Consider the following 19,756-nt stretch of genomic DNA (forward strand, 5'->3'; position numbering starts at 1 on the left):
TTGTTCAGAAACGCGGAGCACCCCCAAGACGCTATCTTTCAAGGGTCCCAACCCATCGGACTCAACACCAGTCTGCAGCCAGCCTGGGTCTCTCGCCAACACCTGTGCCAAGAGAGCCGGGACTCTGAGACGCGCAGACGGACACTTTCTACAGAGTATCCCCTGGGGCGGAGGCTGAGCACCCAGCGGCGGAGGGAGCTGCCAAGACACCTCCACCTGCGCTCCGAGCGGGCGGGGAGGGCGGAGCGGGCAGGGTCCAAGGGGTATTGCCCGACCCCCCACCCCCACCCCCCGGAGCCGCCGGGGACTCCGACAGCACAGCAGCGCCCACGGGGGCTGGGGGACAGCAGGGTCTTCCTACCTCTCGGGACCGGCGGGCGCAGCGGCCAGAGCTGGGGCGAGAGAGGCGGGCGGCGGGCTGGTGGCCTCAGGGGCCGCGAGGAAACGCGCAGAGCATCCCGCGTCCCGGGACTGCCCGCCTGAGCCCGCTGGCGCTCGGCTCCGCTGCCCCGCCCAGGCCCGCCCCCGACGGACGGCGCAGGGAGGGCGGCACCGGAGGGCGGGGGGCCGGGCAGCCGGCGAAGTCAACCCCGCCCGCTCTGGGCTGCGCATCCTCCCAAGCGCGCGCGGCCGGCGGAGCCTCGGGGAGCCGGGCAGAGCCCCGACGCGCCCTCGCCCGCGGCCCACGGCCCGCGGCCCACGGCCGGGGCCAAGGGCGAGCCGCGGTCTCCCCTCGTTCCGATTCAGTCACTTCTCCCCCGGTGTCATTTTCTTCTGGGGGACCACAAAAGTAGGTCATCCAAGTGGCCTAACTGGTGGGCAGTAAACTTTGGCTTCCCAAATGTTCTTGGGGATTGTCAAAAGAGAATCAGGTCAAGTGCATCTCAGTTTCGATTTTTCTCTCTCAGGAGCCAGAGTTGGTTCAATTAAAAACATAAAAAGTGACATTTAATAAACTCTTAATTCTCAAGTGTTAAAGTTGTCTTTTGAAAAGAATGCTAGAGGATAGAGTTGCACCTTAACAGCTGTGCTTGGTTTTCAGTACACGGAAAAAAAATGTGAATAGTTTCCCATTTGCTTTTCTTTTACGCAAAAGATACCATTTTACAGACAAAAGTAGTGTGTAGTAATAGAAATCAGAACATAGTGGTGGCCTCTAGGGAGCAGGTGACTGGAAAGAGGCACCAGGGAACTTTGGGGATGTCAGATATGTTCTGTTGGCTGGGGTGTGAGTTACATGATCTATTACGCATTTGTTAAAATGCATCCATCTTAAGATCTGTGCATTTCACTGAAATTTTACCTCAATTTTTAAAACAAAAATACAGCATTTGCAGGTGCTTGAATCCGTCACTTCATCTTTGAAAAGATAGCACAATTCCTTGATTATCAGTTATCAGAGGTTGTCCGAGGTACCAAATTTGCTAAGTACTTACCTTGTCCAATAATTAATCCTATCAGTACCAATTCAATCCATCCAAGCTTTCACTGACAGAATCATCTAGTCCAACATCCATTCATCAGCTCAAGTTGGGATTTCTTTTCAAATACATGCCACAGTCCTTGGCGTTTTTGAAAGTAAAAGCTCAACATAAAGAATGGGCTTTGGAGTTATAGAAAGCTTCGTTCCAGCCCTACCTCAGTAACCTTGGCAAACACTTAATCCCTCCTCTCCCCCAGCATAAAAGGCAGAGGTGTACTGATGTAGTGTGACGAAGAGGAATATATATATATAGAAAGCAACTTGCTCTGCATTAATCTTGCAGACACACACTCTCCCTACAAATCCACCCTTGGAATTTAGGAGGACCTAAATCCAGGTACAAGTGACTGGATCAGTGCACTTGGACACTTTTTAAGTAACAGCTGTATTGAGATGCTTGGTCATTTTTGTCTTAATCAGAATTCTTGCCAGACTGTATTTCTGTCTTTGTTGCACATGTAAGGGTGTAATTTTTGGTAAAGGAATGCGGCATAGGCATGTAGGGAAAAAAAGCTTCCAAAAGAACAGTGATATGGTCTTGCTGGGATTAATTAAAACAAGCTGCTGTCAAGGTACCTTTAATTCTCTTTCAGGGTCAGTGACTGGTCTAGTAATTTTGTGCAAATTGTGTAAAACGCATTCACAATCTCAACAGTGTCCTTTATACACATGGAGAGATCTTTTATTTCCTCAGATAATGCTCTGAGAGAAAAGCTTTAACTGACTCATGATTATCAGGACTCAAGGAAGAACACAAATGACCCAATTTTCACACTGTAATAACAAGATCTTACACGTGTGTTAACCTGATTTCTGGCGTGCTTCCCACATCATGGATATGCCCCATGTCATGTAAGACACAGTATCTCAGACGGGCTGAGTCCTGACAAGTCTGGTTGAGAAACCTCTTGGGCATATGGTAAAGGACACAGACTTAGGTTTGCGAGTAAATTCATGACACATCATAATCCAAAAATCATTCAAGTATTCAGCTAATACTTAACTGGGAACCTACCATGTACAATCACTGACCGAAACCAGAAAAGATTTAAAAGATTCAATTATATGAATCTTTGAGATTTTTTTTTAATGTTCTTATTTATTTTTGAAGGAGAGAGAGAGCATGAGCGGGGGAAGAGCAGAGAGAGAGGGAGACACAGAATCCAAAGCAGGCTCCAGGCTCTGAGCTGTCAGCACAAAGCCCGATGCGGGGCTCGAACTCATGAACTGTGAGATATGACCTGAGCTGAAGTCGGATGTTTAACCGACTGAGCCACCGAGGCGCCCCTTGAATCTTTGAACTTTAAAGGAACCCAATTCTTCTATTTTTTTATGGCTCCAAGACAAAATATAGTCATGTACACAGGACAGATAATAACTATTATGGAATTCAGAAACAGAGTCATATACTGAAAACAGATTTTTCTAAAGCAGGTAGGAATGAGCACAGTATGATAATTGGGGTGGAGATGGAGAAGTGAATGGGGAAACAGTTAAGAAAGGGAAGTCTGCAGAGTCAAAGGAAGTATGCCCCAGGAATGGGAAGGGGCACACCTCATGCTGTTCCTCTAACCCAACAGCCTCCACTTACTGACGATCTCTTGGTCCTTGTGAGCCTAGTTTATGAGGCTCTTCCTCTCCCACAAGAACTAAAGGATCCTCCTTCTGTCTTGCACAGCATGTACCTGTGCCCCTTCCATGACACGTGCTTCATTCCATCTTCAGGTAAGGTTGTTTACATGTCTATTTCCCTAACTGCGCCACCCTTTTAAAGGCGGGGACTGTATCTTATTCATTTTGTTTCCACCCCCCACCAGCCGCCCACGTAACTCCTCACACAGTCAATATGGATTTTTAACAAAAAAATTTTTTATTGAATTGAATGGGAGATAAAGTAGGATAAATGGAGCAAGGTTATAAATAGGTATATACATGAGAGTTCATTCATTCAGTTAATATTTATTGAATGCTTATTATGTGCCAGGTTCTGTTCTAGGCTCTGAGGATATATCCACAAACACACCAGACAAAAAGCTCTCCCCTTACGGAGCTCACACTCTAGATCTGTCTTAATAAGGGATGGGATTAGCAAATAAATTCACAGAAATTCAACCATAACTCTTGGCCAAAAAACAAAAACAAGACACACATTTAAATAGTTTAATTATTGGTGTTATAAATGTCTACTGTTGCTATGTAGTTTTTATTGTATATTGTACTTACTATATTCATAATATATTCATACCCATGTATCACTCTATAGGGATTCTACCTGTAAGACGATATAAAGAACTTCACCGGCAATTTAAGAGTTTCAGGGATCATTTTAAGCATGCTTGATTTCATTCCAAGGCACAGTCTTTAAAAATCTAACCAGCTTATAGGTGTGACTCTACTGTACCAAAATGAAAACGCTGATATTGTTGGGCAGAACATGAGAATGACCACCTGATGAATCCACGTCTGGTCAGGCGAGTTTGGTTATAGGGAACCAATACTTGGAGAGACAGTACATTCACTCGAATGCACAAGGTTAGTCAGCCATGAAATTCACATCAAGAATTTAAAAAAAAATAGTTCATGAGCCATTTCCCATTCTTTTTAAAATTTTTTTTTTTCAACGTTTATTTATTTTTGGGACAGAGAGAGACAGAGCATGAACGGGGGAGGGGCAGAGAGAGAGGGAGACACAGAATCGGAAACAGGCTCCAGGCTCTGAGCCATCAGCCCAGAGCCCGACGCGGGGCTCGAACTCCCGGACCGCAAGATCGTGACCTGGCTGAAGTCGGACGCTTAACCGACTGCGCCACCCAGGCGCCCCGCCATTTCCCATTCTTTTAGAACAACTAAAACAGTAAGATCTTGAGGTCAAAAATAAAGAAAAAATGTTTAACGTACTGGCTTATTCTGATTAAAAGTTTATCATTTTCGTATGTTTTTCAAAGAGTATTTTAAAAAGAACACCAAGGTAAGAAAAATCATTTACAAGTTTTCCAGTAATTTTACTCTATATACATTAATTCCAATCATTGAATCCTGAAAACAACCTTCACTTGTACAGTGTAAAAAAATCTTTGATAGTGACTAGAAAAATTCCATTATCATAAAGCTACAAATTTATGCTCCTAAGAGCAAAGTTAGTAAAGCAAAAATAATAATTATACCAGTGATAAGCACCGAGATGAATTTTTTTGCATTTAGGGCCTGATTGGTTGTATTTAAACATAACTTCTACCAATAGAAGACCAAAATAACATCTTATTTGGCAAAAAAAAAAAAAGGAGGGGGAGGGAATGGGTGGGTGGGTGGAATCAAAAATATACATATATAAGTCTAGAAACAGTGAAGAATGCCCACTTTAACAGTAAAATCAATCATACTTGTTTTCTAATTAAAGTGACATGTGCAAAATATAGTCATGTCACTTTTCTTCCTCCTAGTTCACTCTATACAATTTAGACTGCTCCATTTCTGTTAATGTGTTGTCACACTAATGTAAATAAATATGTTGAACTGTGGGAGTTTGCTGTAATGAATCCAAATCATAAGAGCTAGATCCAGTAGCTCAAACAATCTCAATTGCAATTCATTCCAACTGCTGAAACAGATTATTATTTACCTTTGTAATTTCTGAAAAGCCTTAGCCAGATGAGACATCATGTGTGTGTGTGTGTGCAAGTGCATATGAACATGCGTGTACAAGTCTGCCAGAGCAGTGTGAGTGTGACCCAGAAACAGGAGTGCCACACAAACAAGTCTACACGATGGCCTGAAAGACACGGGGCCATTGTTTGGCTAGACACTGAATTCTCCCAAAACAAACCTGAGGCTGAACAATGAGGACATTAGGGGCTATCTGTCATCACAATACAGAATGAGCGACAAGTTTGGAAAATGAAGACATTCCCGTAACGCTGGAGGATGTGAAGCAGCAACAGCCACTTTTGCAGGCGGGGATCAGAGACTGACTCTGGCTGCAGTGGGAGGGATTCCCTGGGTCTACAGCTGAGGATCCCTGCAACTCCCCAAAGGGCATCTGCAGGGGGCCCTCCACCTCACTTAGTGACATCTTAGGGATCCCAGAGCTTAAGCCTGGGTATCCCCACCTGCTGGTCACCATGGGTCTCTCAGTGCAGACACTATCCCTTCTGGAGGCTTGGCCGAAAACCATCCCTGCTTCCCACTTTCGACGCAGTCTTAGAAGGGGATCTCTTTGCGTCCCTGTGGGGTCCCTGAGTTTGAGGTAATGGCAACACACCGACATATGAAGTCAGGCGGTCCATTTTAGAACTCACACAATCGAAATTCAGGAGTAGCCAGTTTTTGTTATCTTGGTAATACTTGTTAGTGACATAGTTTCTCAACACAGCTTCTAATATATGGGGTAAAGAAAAAAAATATTGCTGGGATATGAAATATCTTTTTAAAGTGCAGTGTTGAAACTCCTTAAGAGTAGGAAAAGGAGACCAATTACTTGTCCCTTTTCAATGTTCCTGTCCTTGGCTTTCCAGGTCAAAGAGCACCAAGGTTCCTGTTTAAGCGACCTAAAGGTTCTCCCGGCCCCTCCCCCACACAACCCTAGGGAATTCCTGAACCCTCTAAGTTCCAAATTTGTAATCACATCTCTGGGCGTGTCTATACAGCTCATTAATTCAGTTTCAAAATCCACAGCATTTGTAAAACAAAATGACATAGTTGCATTCTTTAAATGCCAGCTATGAAATCATTACTTGGAAAAAAAAAAACTAGTCAGACTATACATACGTAAGTCAAATACAACTCTCTCCTTTTTTAAGGTGTCTGTTGAAGACATGCTTATAACTGCTTCTAAAGAAAAGCCCTTACTTAGGAGAAGCCTCATGTGGCGTTCTGTGGTTTCACGTCCTGTTCAGTGTTGTCAGTTAAGCTACACTGTACGTATGACTTGCTTCATGAACCCTCTCCCATAATGGGCACATTAGATGCAGAGGAAAAACTTTGTTTATAATTCAGTGAATCTTAGTCACACCAGAAAAATGATCTAACCTGTCCAAACACTCAACTTCTTCCCCCATTAATAACTAAATTCCCTTCTTTAAAAAAACAGATTTGGGGATCAAGTTAAAATTCACCATATTTCAAGTTAAACCCTGAGGGCTCTATACAATTGTAGCATGATTTCCAACTCACTGTGGCATTCAGTTTTCTGTATTTTCCTATATTTATCCTAAGTAAACTTCCTGGACCGTAATATTTAGGGAGAAATTAAAAGGGTTTTATATTATAGTGTAAAGTTCCAGAAATTCTCAGTTCATCAAGGTTTACTCTGAGCTCAATGTCATACAACCTCTACATGATACAAGTGTATGGACAAGAAGTATTTTAAATCCAAAACCCTTAGCTCTGTGTCATAAATAAATTTGGGTAAAACCGCAAGCCTTCCACTGAATCATCTCGGCAAAGGTGGCCCATCTTCTCTGCCAGAAGCAACCTAGGAGTCAAGGGGAAAACCACAATCATCTGTCCATTCAGAAACACAAACACAGTTGTAATGAAGACCAAGGACTCGCTTACCTTTCCTTAGCCAGGAGAACAGACATTCCCACCAGCTTAGCAAACTCTTCTGATGTCAGGGATCCCTTTTCTGAAACCTAACAGAAACACAGCAGGAAAAAAATATGATAATTTGGCCACCTAGGTACTAACCTAGGGAGAATGTCTACCATTATGCTCAGGAAATAATATATTGAATTTCCTAATAAAACTCAAGAATATTCAATATTGAACTAAACCTTCTTCACTAATGCTCAATTCTACAAATGCGGAAGGGCCCAGAATGAATATAGCAGAGCCTAAAACATCACGAAGCCCTTTACAAAGTTACAAAGGCACTGTACTCAACCCCCAAAATAACCCTTGATATTCTGAAAAGGAACATATAATAAATTCTAATGGAGTACATACTGCATGTCCCACATATAGGGTCCTTATATATAGGTTTAGCTTAAAATATACGGTAGAAATATCTATAGTCTTGAGGTTTTCCTCTAATTTAAAATAAATGTAATAAATATTTAAATTAGGCAGGCTCGCCACAGAGGCTATGAAGGCAGTAATGTTTCAAGTCTCCTAATGAGTAACAGCAGCAGTTTGGCTGGTAAAATCCATCTAAACTACAGTTCCTTTTCGTGTTTTTTTTGAAGCAATTATTTCATAAAACAACTTGTGATGTTTTATAAGACTGTTTACGTAGGTGGTACTGAAAGAAAAAGTTCAGTCAAGGGTGACATTCTGATGAACAAAGTTAAAAACCTGTCCACAAGACTGAGTTTCAAACAAAAAGATAACACCTCAGGAATTCTAATTCTCCTTGGCAAGTCTCAAAAAGCTTTAAAAGTATCATTTTGATTAGTATTCACTCATGTTAATAGGTGTTTTTAATTGGGTCTACAAACATTACTTTTTAGAAAAATTAAATTCAAAAGGAAAGCCTGTTTCTCAAGTTGCTATGGAGTCACGTCTTGGTGGGCAGACTAATGAGGAAACTGGTTCACATACGGTCTCCAAGGCTGAGGCCACCATTTCCTCTTCCTTGTGGGACTGAAGCTCAATTACCATGACGCCACTGTCAAAAACTCGGAGCCTGAAAACCGCAGATGGGAAAACCAAGCTGTGAGTATCTAGGATCTTCAACCACTAAGGAGGTACACATATCCTGTACTTTCTTTTATGCTGGGCATGAGGGCAATATTAACACAAAACAGCATCTAAAACATAACAACCACAGGCAATTACAGCATAACTAGGAACTCACGAATAAATACAGTTAATAACATTATGAACTATAATCCACAGGCTAAATAAAATATGTCTGGCACTTTTTTTTTTTTTTTTTAAATCTGAAGGGAGGAAAATACAATTCACAGCTGAACATCTGTAGTTTTAAATCTCCAGAAACAAGCACGAAACGTCTAGCAGAGGGGCTGGTTATTCTGACCTCATAGGAGAGCCCACATTCTTCTTTCATTGCCCCACATCAACAAGAGTTGGCCCACTAGCCCCTCAGGCCATGTACAGCCCCGATAAGGAGGGAAGCTAGGAGAACAAGTGAATTCTGCTCACACGGTATAATTCCCAGAGGGGCGATGTGTTGGTTCACCACGCACAGACCTGTGTGGGCAGACCTGGCCGGGTTTTCCTGTCTACTGTGTGAGGAACAGTGGCTCAAGCTGGCACGCTTCCTGCAGAGGTTCTTTTACCTGAGAGGTAACTGTAGTGTTTCCAGCATCTTGCATGCATTCACTAGGTCTTCTGGTGAGAGCAACTAATAGGAAAGAAAACCCAGTTTATACTACAAATTAATAGAGTGATGCTCGTGTGTTCAAGGCCCATGGTAGGTGTGGAGTCTATTTTTTTTTAAAAATAAATAAATAAATAAATAATCATTTAGCAAGGCTTTCATGTTGCCTTAATCACCACAAGGAAAAAAGGATTAACAAAGAAGCGAAGCAGTGCTATCCGACAGAAAGCAATGCAAGCCGTATATGTAACTCTAAGTTTTCTAGTAGTCATATTAATAAAATAAAAAGAAACAGGTGAAATTAATTTTAAAACATGTATTTTATTTAAGCCAATAAATCTAAAACATCAACATATAATCAATATAAAAATTATCAACGAGATATTTAACATTTCTTTCTTCTGTACCGAGTCTTCTAAATCTGGTGTGTAATTTACACTTACAGCATATCTCAGTTTGGATTAGGTGTATTTCAAGTTCACAGTTGTCACATGTAGCTAGCTAGTGGCCACCCTTCCAGACCCATGCAACCTTAAAGAATCAGCCCACTGTGGCGTTTGACAAATACAGCTTTGAGTCATAGGCCCAGCCTGGGTCCAAATGCCTGTCAAACCTCTATTTCCAGGTGCAGCTTTGGTCAAATAATTTAATCTCTGGAAGCCTCGAGTTCCTCATCCTCATATTATCCCCAAGACGGGGACAGTAAAAGCAGCTGCTTCACTGAGGTACTGGGAGGCCTGGTCAGTAGGAGGTACTCACTGACAGCAGTCTTGAGGACTATTCAAATAAAGACAGAGCAGAGGCTTTGCTCGTGAACCTGGGATGGGCGCTTGAAAGATGTAGGAGTTCTCTGCACAGAGGTGACTGCTGACACCGCAAAACTGTTTGACTGAAGGGCACAAAGAGTGCACGGACCATACACATGTGGGTGTGAAGGGGCAATGAGAGCTGAAGAGCAGCCACTGCTGATTCACGGCCAAAGGCAGAGGGCAGCTTTCCCTCTGTTTCTCCCCAGGCCATCTGTGTCCCCCCCAGTTAGTCCAAACACTGAACTGTCACAGGGAAAAGGCCTCATACACAACCTTACTAATCACAATACAAACACAGAATATTAAAGCCAGAAGGTATCAATCAGTCCAAATCCTTGTTTTAGACGTAGGACAACCAAGTCTCAGGGAAGTTAAGTAAGCTACTCAAGGTCAATCAGCATGTCACTGGTAAAACCAGGAAGAGCGTCTACCTCCTAGATCCCCAGGGCAGGACAGCATTCTTGTCACTGCACCACACTGCTTCTCAGATGGTTTTGATATTCTCAACCCTTCCTCAAATTGTATTCACTGTAGGGGAACTTGTATTATGTTAAGAAAGTCTATATTTAGTTAAAAGAATATCTAAATGTTCTATTCTTACCTCCATTCCTCGAGCTCGGTTTACTAAACAGTATACCTCCGTAAGTGACATTATTCCCCCTCGTTCCTGTTAAAATATGAAATTTAAAAAGTATTATGTTATAGTTCACACAAGTTAGCATTCCTTAACAGAAATCATAAGCAGAGTGAAATCAGGATTCATAAAATTTCCTAAGAAGCCTTTTAAAAACTAAATTTGCACACAGGAAAACCTAGCCAGATACGTGAAGCATTTCAAATTCAATATTTGGACTTTAACATCATTATTACTGTTTCAACATTTCCATAAATGAAAAGAGGGCCTCTACACCAAGTTTCAAAAAGTGTATTTAAATGTTTTGAGTTATTACAACTAATAAATGAAAAAATTATAGAATTAAATGGCAATATCACCATTGTAATCTTTAATGAAGTAACAGATCTAGACATTGAGTGTTAGTAGCTGCTAACATCACACAAAAAAAAGACATTCTGTACCTGCTGACGGAAATGCACAGCACCCTCTATGAAATATCCAGCAGGAAAAAAAAAAAAAAAAAAAAGAACTTCTAGATATAACTACTAGTCTACAGGGAATACATAAGGCAGGGAAGTATGTTAACATACAAGTCAGCAAAATCCAGACTCTGAGACACTCTATAAGAAAAACCACTAGTTTCTTCAATAAATAAATTTTATAGGAGAGAAAAAAAGAGGAGAGGGAAACCCACGGAATTAAAAAACAAAAACAAAAACAAAAAACACCTGGGTGGCAAATCAACCAATTGCAAAGTATCCTGATTTGAACAAACTAACTATAAGAAAAAATGTGAACACTAAGTAGGTATTTGATTATATTGAAAATAATTTTTAATTTGTGAAATGGGATTATAATTACATTATAGGCATCTTTATCATTGTAATTACATTCTGAAAAATTTACAGATAAAGTAATGTGATGTCTTAGATTTGCTTTAAAATATTTTTTAAATGTTTATTTATTCGCTTTGAGAGAGTGCGTGAGTGTGGGCCTGCGAGTCGGGGAGGGGCAGAGAAGAAGAGAGACAATCCAAGCAGGCTCTGCACTGTCAGTGTAGAGCCCTACACGGGGCTCAAACACAACAACTGTGAGATCATCACCTGAACTGAAATCAAGAGTCAGGACACTTACCAACTAAACCACCTAGGTGCCCCTGCTTTAAAATAATTTCGAGTGGACAATGTTTACAGATAAACCTGGATGATGGGCATGCAGGGATTCATTATATTTTTCTTATTTTGTCATGTTGGAAATACTTCTTAATATGAGTGCTTTAATAAGTAAAGTTTTGATTGCCTGAGTCATGTTAGAAGATATATCTGTGTTATCAAATTATAACAGTACACTATATATTCAGACTAGATATATAGAAATATATGTAAACATCTAGAGATCATATGTTTCCTTTTGAAAACAGGAGAGAAGAAAAACTTTATATCAAATAGATTTAGGAAGTTACAGATATCTGAAATGGGAATTGAAAACAACTTAGATTTTGACAAAAAAAAAAAAACCCCACTAATTTAATATTCCTGAACAAAAAATAACGTGTTGGTTGAATAGTAACCATACTATGAAAGGAGTTAAACTCTTGTTAAGATTTCTGATGACACGGAGAAAATTTAACACAACCGAAAGAGACCACTCAGGTTTTGTTTTTACCTCCAGCGGCGCCTGCAGTATCCCAGCCAGCTGTTTGGCCAGCTGCATGTGGTACTGTGTGCCCGAGCCACAGGTCTCCCTGGTAACTGGGTTAGCTATTCCCATGCTCAGCAAATAGGATTTAAACCTGATGGTCTATAATAAGAGGAGAAAATGCACAAAAAGACTAAAAAGCAGAATTAGTCTTTCCACCCCAACATTGAAAATCTTTCTATCATAAATTCAATTCTACTCAATTATATCTGTATCTACCCATTTCTTCTACTGTGTTTTGATAGTGTGAATTCTAAGAAAGTGGATTTCCAGTAGTTCCCTGTGTGAAGCGAATTCTTCTTCTTTTTTCTATCTTGATATCTCATACTCCACTGAACTCATGAGTTTGGTGTGAGAAGCGGCTAGGGAGCAACTATGCTGTATTTAATGCCAACCAAATGATAGAGCCAAAAACTTAGACAGGAAAATGGCTGTGACCAGATTGTACTGAAATTTACGGAAACAAGTATCAAATTTATGGATATGTATAAAACAACCACTCCTTCCACATTTCAGTATCTCTCTTTTCCACACTCTAAGAGAATGTACAGAAGTATCCTTTAATCCTACTAGAACCAGCAAAGTTTTTATGGTTGACTTTTTCGTTAGCACTTTCATATACTCGCAAGTCCTAAAAGAAAACACTCCATTAAGAAAGAAACGGCTAAACCACTGAAACATCACTGTTATTTGTGTAACCTGGTTTCTAATGCCTTAAAAAAGCAATCTATTTACCTCATCTTCTGTGATGTCACCTTGCTTGTCTTTAATCTTATTAGCAATTGATTTTGATAACTCCACCATTTCCTTAGCCTGTGAAGAGAACAGCAAAAGACTGAGAAAAAAAAAAAGTCCCCAAAGTGCCTTGCTAACAAAACACAAGTTCAAAACTTACATCATAATTGGTAAGAATTTAATAGGTATAAATTACATATACCTTGACCATTAGCTTGCTGAGGTCTTCAAAGGCCTGAAATGAGAAATGAGTTTTTGTTGGAATCTAAAGATCGAAGATGTTTTTAAGTAATGAAGCACTCTATTTTCTTCCCTTTGACAAAAATTTATGAAAACTTCTTACAAATATCTATTTATATAAATATTTACATAAGTAATAAGCCTATCTTATTCTAAGGATTCAGTTTAGCTAAGAAACCATAAATTTTCCAAAACAAACTGCAAAAAACAACTTTTCAAATTTTCAAAGAAAAAGGTTATGATTGATTAAACAAACAAAAGGTGACATAAGTAATAAATCGTTCAGAAAATATTGTTTACTGTTCTTTCACATAAGTAAGAGAATTTGTCACTGGTTCTTGCCAAAACCATTTCCTGATGGGAGGTCAAGAATCAAAGGCATTGTAAAGCTTTCCTGGTTGAAAATGGCAATGTGCAGCTGCCAGAATACTTCTTTGGGCACAACAATTTTGGCTTTAATAGCAGGTGTGACTTAACTGAAACTGTAAACCTCAGCCTCTAAATATTGAAGAGTTTATACTTGTAGCTTGGGATGTAGTGGATATCACAAAAGAAAAACATTCAAATACCACCAAAATATACCTAAATAAAACCCATTAATTGTTTGATTTACTACAATGAGTACCCACTTCAAAGGCCTCTTCAAACTTTAATCAGACATATTTATAGTAAATTTATTTCATATCGCCAAAAACATACTTCCAATGAAGAACATCTGCCAAATGATGTGCACAAATGTTATTTTTTAAGCCAATTAAGCAACTTCGCATTAACTGAAGAATCTTTTGGTCGATACAGAATAATGATCAGCAGATTCTGATAAGACCATGCCCATCTTAATCACATACAGAAAAGTATCCCCCATCTGCAAAAGGATTTTGCTAAAAGAATAGAGTGTTGTGTAAGATTCTTATGGCCAGACTTACTAAGGCTAATACTGAGAACAAAGGGGAATGTGCACACACCTAACAGGAATTTCCTCAGATAAACAAAAGGCTTAAACACTGGATTCTTATCAGCAACAGCCAGCAGATGCAGGAAACCTTTTGTGGGAAACTCGGGGCACCAGCTCTGAAACTAAGTCAACTCTAACATTTAAATGGAGGGCAAATCACACACCAACCTAGTTTTCAAAAATAAAAGACACAAACACTTTACACACTTAGACTTTTACTTTGAATATACAAAATATTTACAGATTTCTTTTACCGGGGTAGGGAACACTAGTAAGACAACACTTTAAAAATTTTATATGGTAAATCACTTTATTTACTAGGTTACATTTCCATAGAAAAAAATATGCTAAAAGTAATAGTGAGTCCACACAGAATACATCAATTAGCTCTCTTGCTTACAGTCTGTAAAAGACAAATACAAATATTTTAGTGTCTTAGAAGAATTATCTATATTTTAAGTAATCATAAAACACAAATGAAAGCTTCCTCACATCTATCCATATTATTATTCTAAAATAAGGAATTAGCCAATTATCCAAAAAAAGAGGTAGAGAAACTACCTACAATAAAAGCAACACATGTGCAAATGCAAAACAGATGCATTTGCCCATTCCGCTATTTTATCTGCCAGTTTATAGAACTTTCTAACCCTCTACCAAGTCCACAGTCAAATTTCTACTCCAATTAAACAATGACATCTGCTTTAAAAGTACCCTCGTATGCTGATTTATAGCATTATTTCTTGTTTCCAGTCATTAATTTGGTTATCAGCTTTAGTAACTATTAATATATTCTTGAATATTCTGTTTTGGTTTTCTTGATTTTGTACCTTTACATATTCTGTTCCCTCTACCTGGATCCTCTTATCTCTACTAGTCTTCTGTTAGTGCCTGCTAAACTTTCAGGCCTTGACTTCCATTACTTTTGCTAACAAGACTTCCCTGAACCCCAAGGAAGTTAGAGGCCATATAATGTGTTCCTGCTGCAGCCGCCATTTTCTCTAACACAGCATTTCTCCTGCTGTAGAGAATGCCTGTTTGTTTGCCTGTCTGGTGCATCATCACAATATCTAAAACATCAACCTGATGCAGGGCTTGCACAAAGTGAAGAGCAAGGACCACCTGCTGAATAAATCACTGACCTGCATGAACGAGCACGATGACTGTACTGAATCCTTTGAGCTATGCAACTCCATGGAAATTAGATTGAAACACAGCAGCATTTCACAAATTAAGAAAAACATTATTTTGGGTTTTTTTAATTTAAAAAAAATTTTAAGTTTATTTATTTAGAGAGAGACAGAATGAGTGGGGCAGGGACAGAGACAGAGAATCCCAAGCAGGCTCTGCACCATCCGCGCAGAGCCCGACATGGGGCTCGAACTCACAAAACTGTGAGATCATGACCTGAGCGGAAGTCCGATGCTTAGCTGACTAAGCCACCCAGGCGCCCCAAGAAAAACATTATTTTGAACACCAAATTAGTATGGCACAATTCAGAAGAATACTAATTCAAAATTAGTTCACTGCTCCGTGCCATCTCCAAAAGTGTCACACAAAAGGATGACAGTAAATGTCACTGAAAGAGGGCAGTGATAGTACCTTCTGAACAATAAAGAGAGTAGCTATGATGCAGTCGACTACACTTGTCGGCAAATCAGAAGACTGAGTTCTCATAACCCTGGTTCTGAATCTAGTCACTAGCTCTGAGATGATTACTTCTCTGGATAGAAAAAACCCCTTTAATGCCAAAATGCTGGAATTTTATGAATTTAAAGATTCTGGAAAGATGGTGGCTATGGCAGCATAGTTTTTTAATCTCTCTAAATCTTAACATGAAACAAGACAGCGCAACTAGATCTCAAAACCAAAAACCCATAGGCAGCATATACTATAAAACTAAATGACAAAATAGCTATAATAACCTCAAGGTAGGGGTGCCTGGGTGGCTTAGTCAGTTAAGGGACTGACTCGATTTCAGCTCAGGTCATGGTCTCGCAGTGTGTGGGATGGAGCCCCAAGTGGGGCTCTGTGCTGTCGGCACAGAGCCTACTTAGGATTCTCTCTCTCCCTTTCTCTCTGCCCCACCCTTGCTCTTGCATGCTCTCTTTCTCAAAATATATAAATAAACTTAAAAAAAAAAAAAAAAGAGAGAGAGGAAGGGGGGAAAAAAGGTCCAGATAAAAAACAGAGGAAGGGAATAGGGCCAGGAAACCAGAAAGTAGGCCACCACCGTTTTTTTTTGTTTGTTTGTTTGTTTGTTTGTTTTTAGTTTTTTTTTTTCCAACGTTTATTTATTTTTGGGACAGAGAGAGACAGAGCATGAACGGGGGAGGGGCAGAGAGAGAGGGAGACACAGAATCAGAAACAGGCTCCAAGCTCTGAGCCATCAGCCCAGAGCCTGACGCGGGGCTCGAACTCACGGACCACGAGATCGTGACCTGGCTGAAGTCGGACGCTTAACCGACTGCGCCACCCAGGTGCCCCAACCACCACCATTTTAATAATGCATCAACACAGAAGAAAAGTGGGCTCTGTGGAATAAGACCAGCTACCCAACACTAGGCCTTCCTCTGAAAGGGCAGTAAAACTAATTTAACGTAAAAAATAGTACAGCAGGGGCGCCTGGATGGCTCAGTCAGTTAAGCATCTGACTTCGGCTCAGGTCGTGATCTCATGGTTTCTGAATCAAGCCCTGTATCAGGCTCTGCGCTGACAGTGCGGAGCCTGCTTGGGATTCTCTCTCCCTCTCTCTCTGCCCCTTCCCTGCTCACACTCTCTCTAAATGAGTAATAAGCTTTACAAATAAAAAGAGCTGTTTCAAAAAAAAAAGAAAAGAAAAATAGCAACAGCCAAGCATCAAGGTCAAATGCCACACAAAGTTATTATGAGAAAAAAGAAAGTAAGGAGAGTAACATTACAGACAATAAAAGCAAGCCAGACTGACATGCTCATAGATCGGATCAAATAACGTTTTATTTCAACATGCGCTAAAAGACGTTAATAAAATGACACAAGCCATGAGTAGACAAAATAAGTCAGAAATGAGGTGACAGGATTCATGAAAGAATTTTTAAAAAATCAATTCAGAAATAATGACTACATTAGACAGAACGCAAAAGTGAATAAACACAACAGATAGTATATTAAGAGAAACAAAAGTTTAGAAAGAGGGAAATCTTCTAAATGAAACAGAAATGAAAGAGATAAAAAGGGTCTGAAAGAAAGTTGCAAGCAGTAAAGCTAGGCAGTAGAGCTCCAGCATACAGCTAACAGGAGTCACTGAAGAAAAATTAAAAGCAATAATTAAAAACTATAAAATTGAAAAAAAACTCCCTGAAATTAAAAGAAACAGTTTCTGGAACCGAATTCTGAAAGCGTCCCGTGTACCTGAAAATAACAACCCAGAATGACTAACACATTGACACATTCTGCTAAAATTACTGGGCTTTCTAAAAAAAGGGGGGAAAAAGCCTTTGGGCATCTAGGAAAAATACTGACTTTTAAGGTGGTGAAGAATTAGATTAGCCTCCCTCTTCGACAGCAGCACTTCATGCCAGACACAAAACTGAAAGCAACCGATTAAAGGCACTCAAGGAAAGAACACGTGAGCCAAGGATTTTAAATCCACCAAATGACTTCATGTACAAGGGATACAAACATGCCAGAACTCAGGGAATACTGTTCCCGTGAGCACTTCGGAAAAATCTACTGGAGGGAGGTCCACATCAGGACTGGTGGTGTCACACATAGTTACCTGTACAACTAGGACTCACTGAGAGCCAGAGCGGAGAGAGTGCACCCAGTGGCTGAATCTTCAGATACTGCACATCTATGTTTAAAATTGGGAATAATGGGGAGTTCACATACACACACACACACAATCTTTTTAACTGTTTTAGTAATTATTTGGTAGTAGTATCCTGACTTTGAACAGGAAGTATCACTATGACCTTATGAGGCATTTGTACTCAAACAAATAAACAAACACCTAGCTGTTTCCACTAAAAAGGACTAGAAATAAATAAAGATCAGCCAGCAGAGATAGAGTCCTAGCAGGCAGATTGTGTTTTAAAATATAATTTACCACTAAACAAAACAAAACAAACAGAGATTCTTAGGTAATGATTGATTCCAGATCTGGGGCAGGAAACATACAAGATGGTTCTGGAACTTTTGTCACATCAAATAGTAAGGAAGCTATCAAAGTCCACCAGGTCACATCAAAAATACTAAGGGGCCAACCTGAAGAGGCTCCCACTGGCCAAAGATGGGACAATGTGGGCTTTAAACAGGATAATAATTGTAATTGATTGAAACCCACCAAATATGTTACAATTTATGAGTTCACAATAATATGTAAAAAACTCCAATGAGTTGCCATTGGAGGATAAGGAACCAATTCATTATGCTGATGATAAAGAAAAAGTCATTTATCTTGCCCCGTATGAGTAGTCAAATAGATGAAGGGAAGCAGCTCTTCAAAAAGGATTTCAACTAATAAATAAAAAATAAATCCTCGGGGCGCCTGGGTGGCGCAGTCGGTTAAGCGTCTGACTTCAGCCAGGTCACGATCTCGCGGTCCGTGAGTTCGAGCCCCGCGTCAGGCTCTGGGCTGATGGCTCAGAGCCTGGAGCCTGTTTCCAATTCTGTGTCTCCCTCTCTCTCTGCCCCTCCCCCGTTCATGCTCTGTCTCTCTCTGTCCCAAAAATAAATAAACATTGAAAAAAAAAATTTATAAAAAAAAAATAAATAAATAAATCCTAAAATATTGCCATTTGTAACCACCAAAGAACCAAAAGATCTATGCACCGAACATGAACAGCTGCTGACAACATCAACAAACACATGATGTGCCTCCTGAGGAAAGAATACAGTATCACCACTAATCTTATCAAAGGGATCAAGGAGAAGTCGGATGAAGCCTCTGGATCCAGCTGCCAATTTGCAGGAAATACATAGAGTCGAGGAACACATACAACTTTACCATAAATGTGAGATCAGCAAAACCTAGACCACGGGCACTTACTAGGCCAAATGACCTTGGTTTCTCAATGATAACCTATATTTTCAATTTAGTGGGCCAAGAATTGGTACTATGATGGTTAATTTTACATGCCGACTTGATCAGATGATGAGGTTCCCAGGTTTTGACATTATTGATGTGTCTGTGAGGATGTTTCTAGATGAGGTCGGCATTTGAAATGGTAGACTTAAGCACAACTGCCCTCCTCACTGTGGGCGGGCAGCACCCAATCCACGGAGAGTCTGAAGGAACAAAAGGTCAAAAGGAGAACTCACGTTTTCTTTCTCTGCCTGACTGCTTAAGCCAAGACAGCAGTCTTACCCTGCCCTTGGACTAGACCTAAACCGTCAGTGCTCCTGGTTCGCAGGCCTTTGGACTCAGATTAGAATTTATATCACCAACTTTCCTGGGTCACCAGCTTGCAGTTGGCAGATTGTGGGATTTCTCAATCCCCACAATCAAACAAGCCAATTTCTTATATTAAATGTCTTTGGGGGCACCTGGGTAGCTCAGTCAGTTAAATGTCCAACTTCAGCTCAGGTCATGATCTCACAGTCCATGAGTTCCAGCTCTGTGCTAACAGCTCAGAGCCTGCAGCCTGCTTCCGATTCTATGTCACCTTCTCTCTCTGCCCCTACCCTCCCTCTCAAAAGTAAATAAACATTAAAAGAAAATTTAAACGTCTGTGTGTGTGTCTGTGTATGGAAAGATAGATGTATATAAAGGTATATACTGATATCTACATCTATATATCTCCTATTGTTTTTTTCCCTCTGGAGAATCTTTTCTTTATTTTTTTTATTTTTTTAATTTACATCCAAGTTAGTTAGCGAATAGTGCAACAATTTCAGTAGATTCCTTAATGTCCCTTACCCATTTAGCCCATCCCCCCTCCCACAACCCTTCCCGTAACCC

General features: G+C 40.2%; 2 protein-coding genes across 3 annotated transcripts in view; both read right to left on the reverse strand.

The window, feature by feature from the left end:
* THSD1 (thrombospondin type 1 domain containing 1) overlaps positions 1-516 on the reverse strand; it is a 28,317-nt gene extending 27,801 nt beyond the window's left edge. The window contains exon 1 of one of the 2 annotated variants that reach the window (XM_043577980.1): positions 362-516. The gene's annotated coding sequence lies outside the window, so the exon portion shown is untranslated. The remainder of the gene's footprint in view (positions 1-361) is intronic. The other variant, XM_043577971.1, reaches the window with a different exon arrangement.
* A 3,948-nt stretch (positions 517-4,464) lies between these two features.
* VPS36 (vacuolar protein sorting 36 homolog) overlaps positions 4,465-19,756 on the reverse strand; it is a 29,546-nt gene continuing 14,254 nt past the window's right edge. Inside the window, exons 7-14 of the mRNA XM_043577990.1 lie at positions 12,823-12,855; positions 12,621-12,698; positions 11,853-11,987; positions 10,173-10,238; positions 8,722-8,786; positions 8,021-8,105; positions 7,037-7,113; positions 4,465-6,953 (exon numbers count right to left, since the gene is read on the reverse strand). Coding sequence (XP_043433925.1) covers positions 6,860-6,953; positions 7,037-7,113; positions 8,021-8,105; positions 8,722-8,786; positions 10,173-10,238; positions 11,853-11,987; positions 12,621-12,698; positions 12,823-12,855 — 633 coding nt within the window. The 3' untranslated portion in view covers positions 4,465-6,859. The remainder of the gene's footprint in view (positions 6,954-7,036; positions 7,114-8,020; positions 8,106-8,721; positions 8,787-10,172; positions 10,239-11,852; positions 11,988-12,620; positions 12,699-12,822; positions 12,856-19,756) is intronic.

Source organism: Prionailurus bengalensis, chromosome A1 (assembly GCF_016509475.1).
Source record: "Prionailurus bengalensis isolate Pbe53 chromosome A1, Fcat_Pben_1.1_paternal_pri, whole genome shotgun sequence".
Lineage (NCBI taxonomy): Eukaryota > Metazoa > Chordata > Mammalia > Carnivora > Felidae > Prionailurus > Prionailurus bengalensis.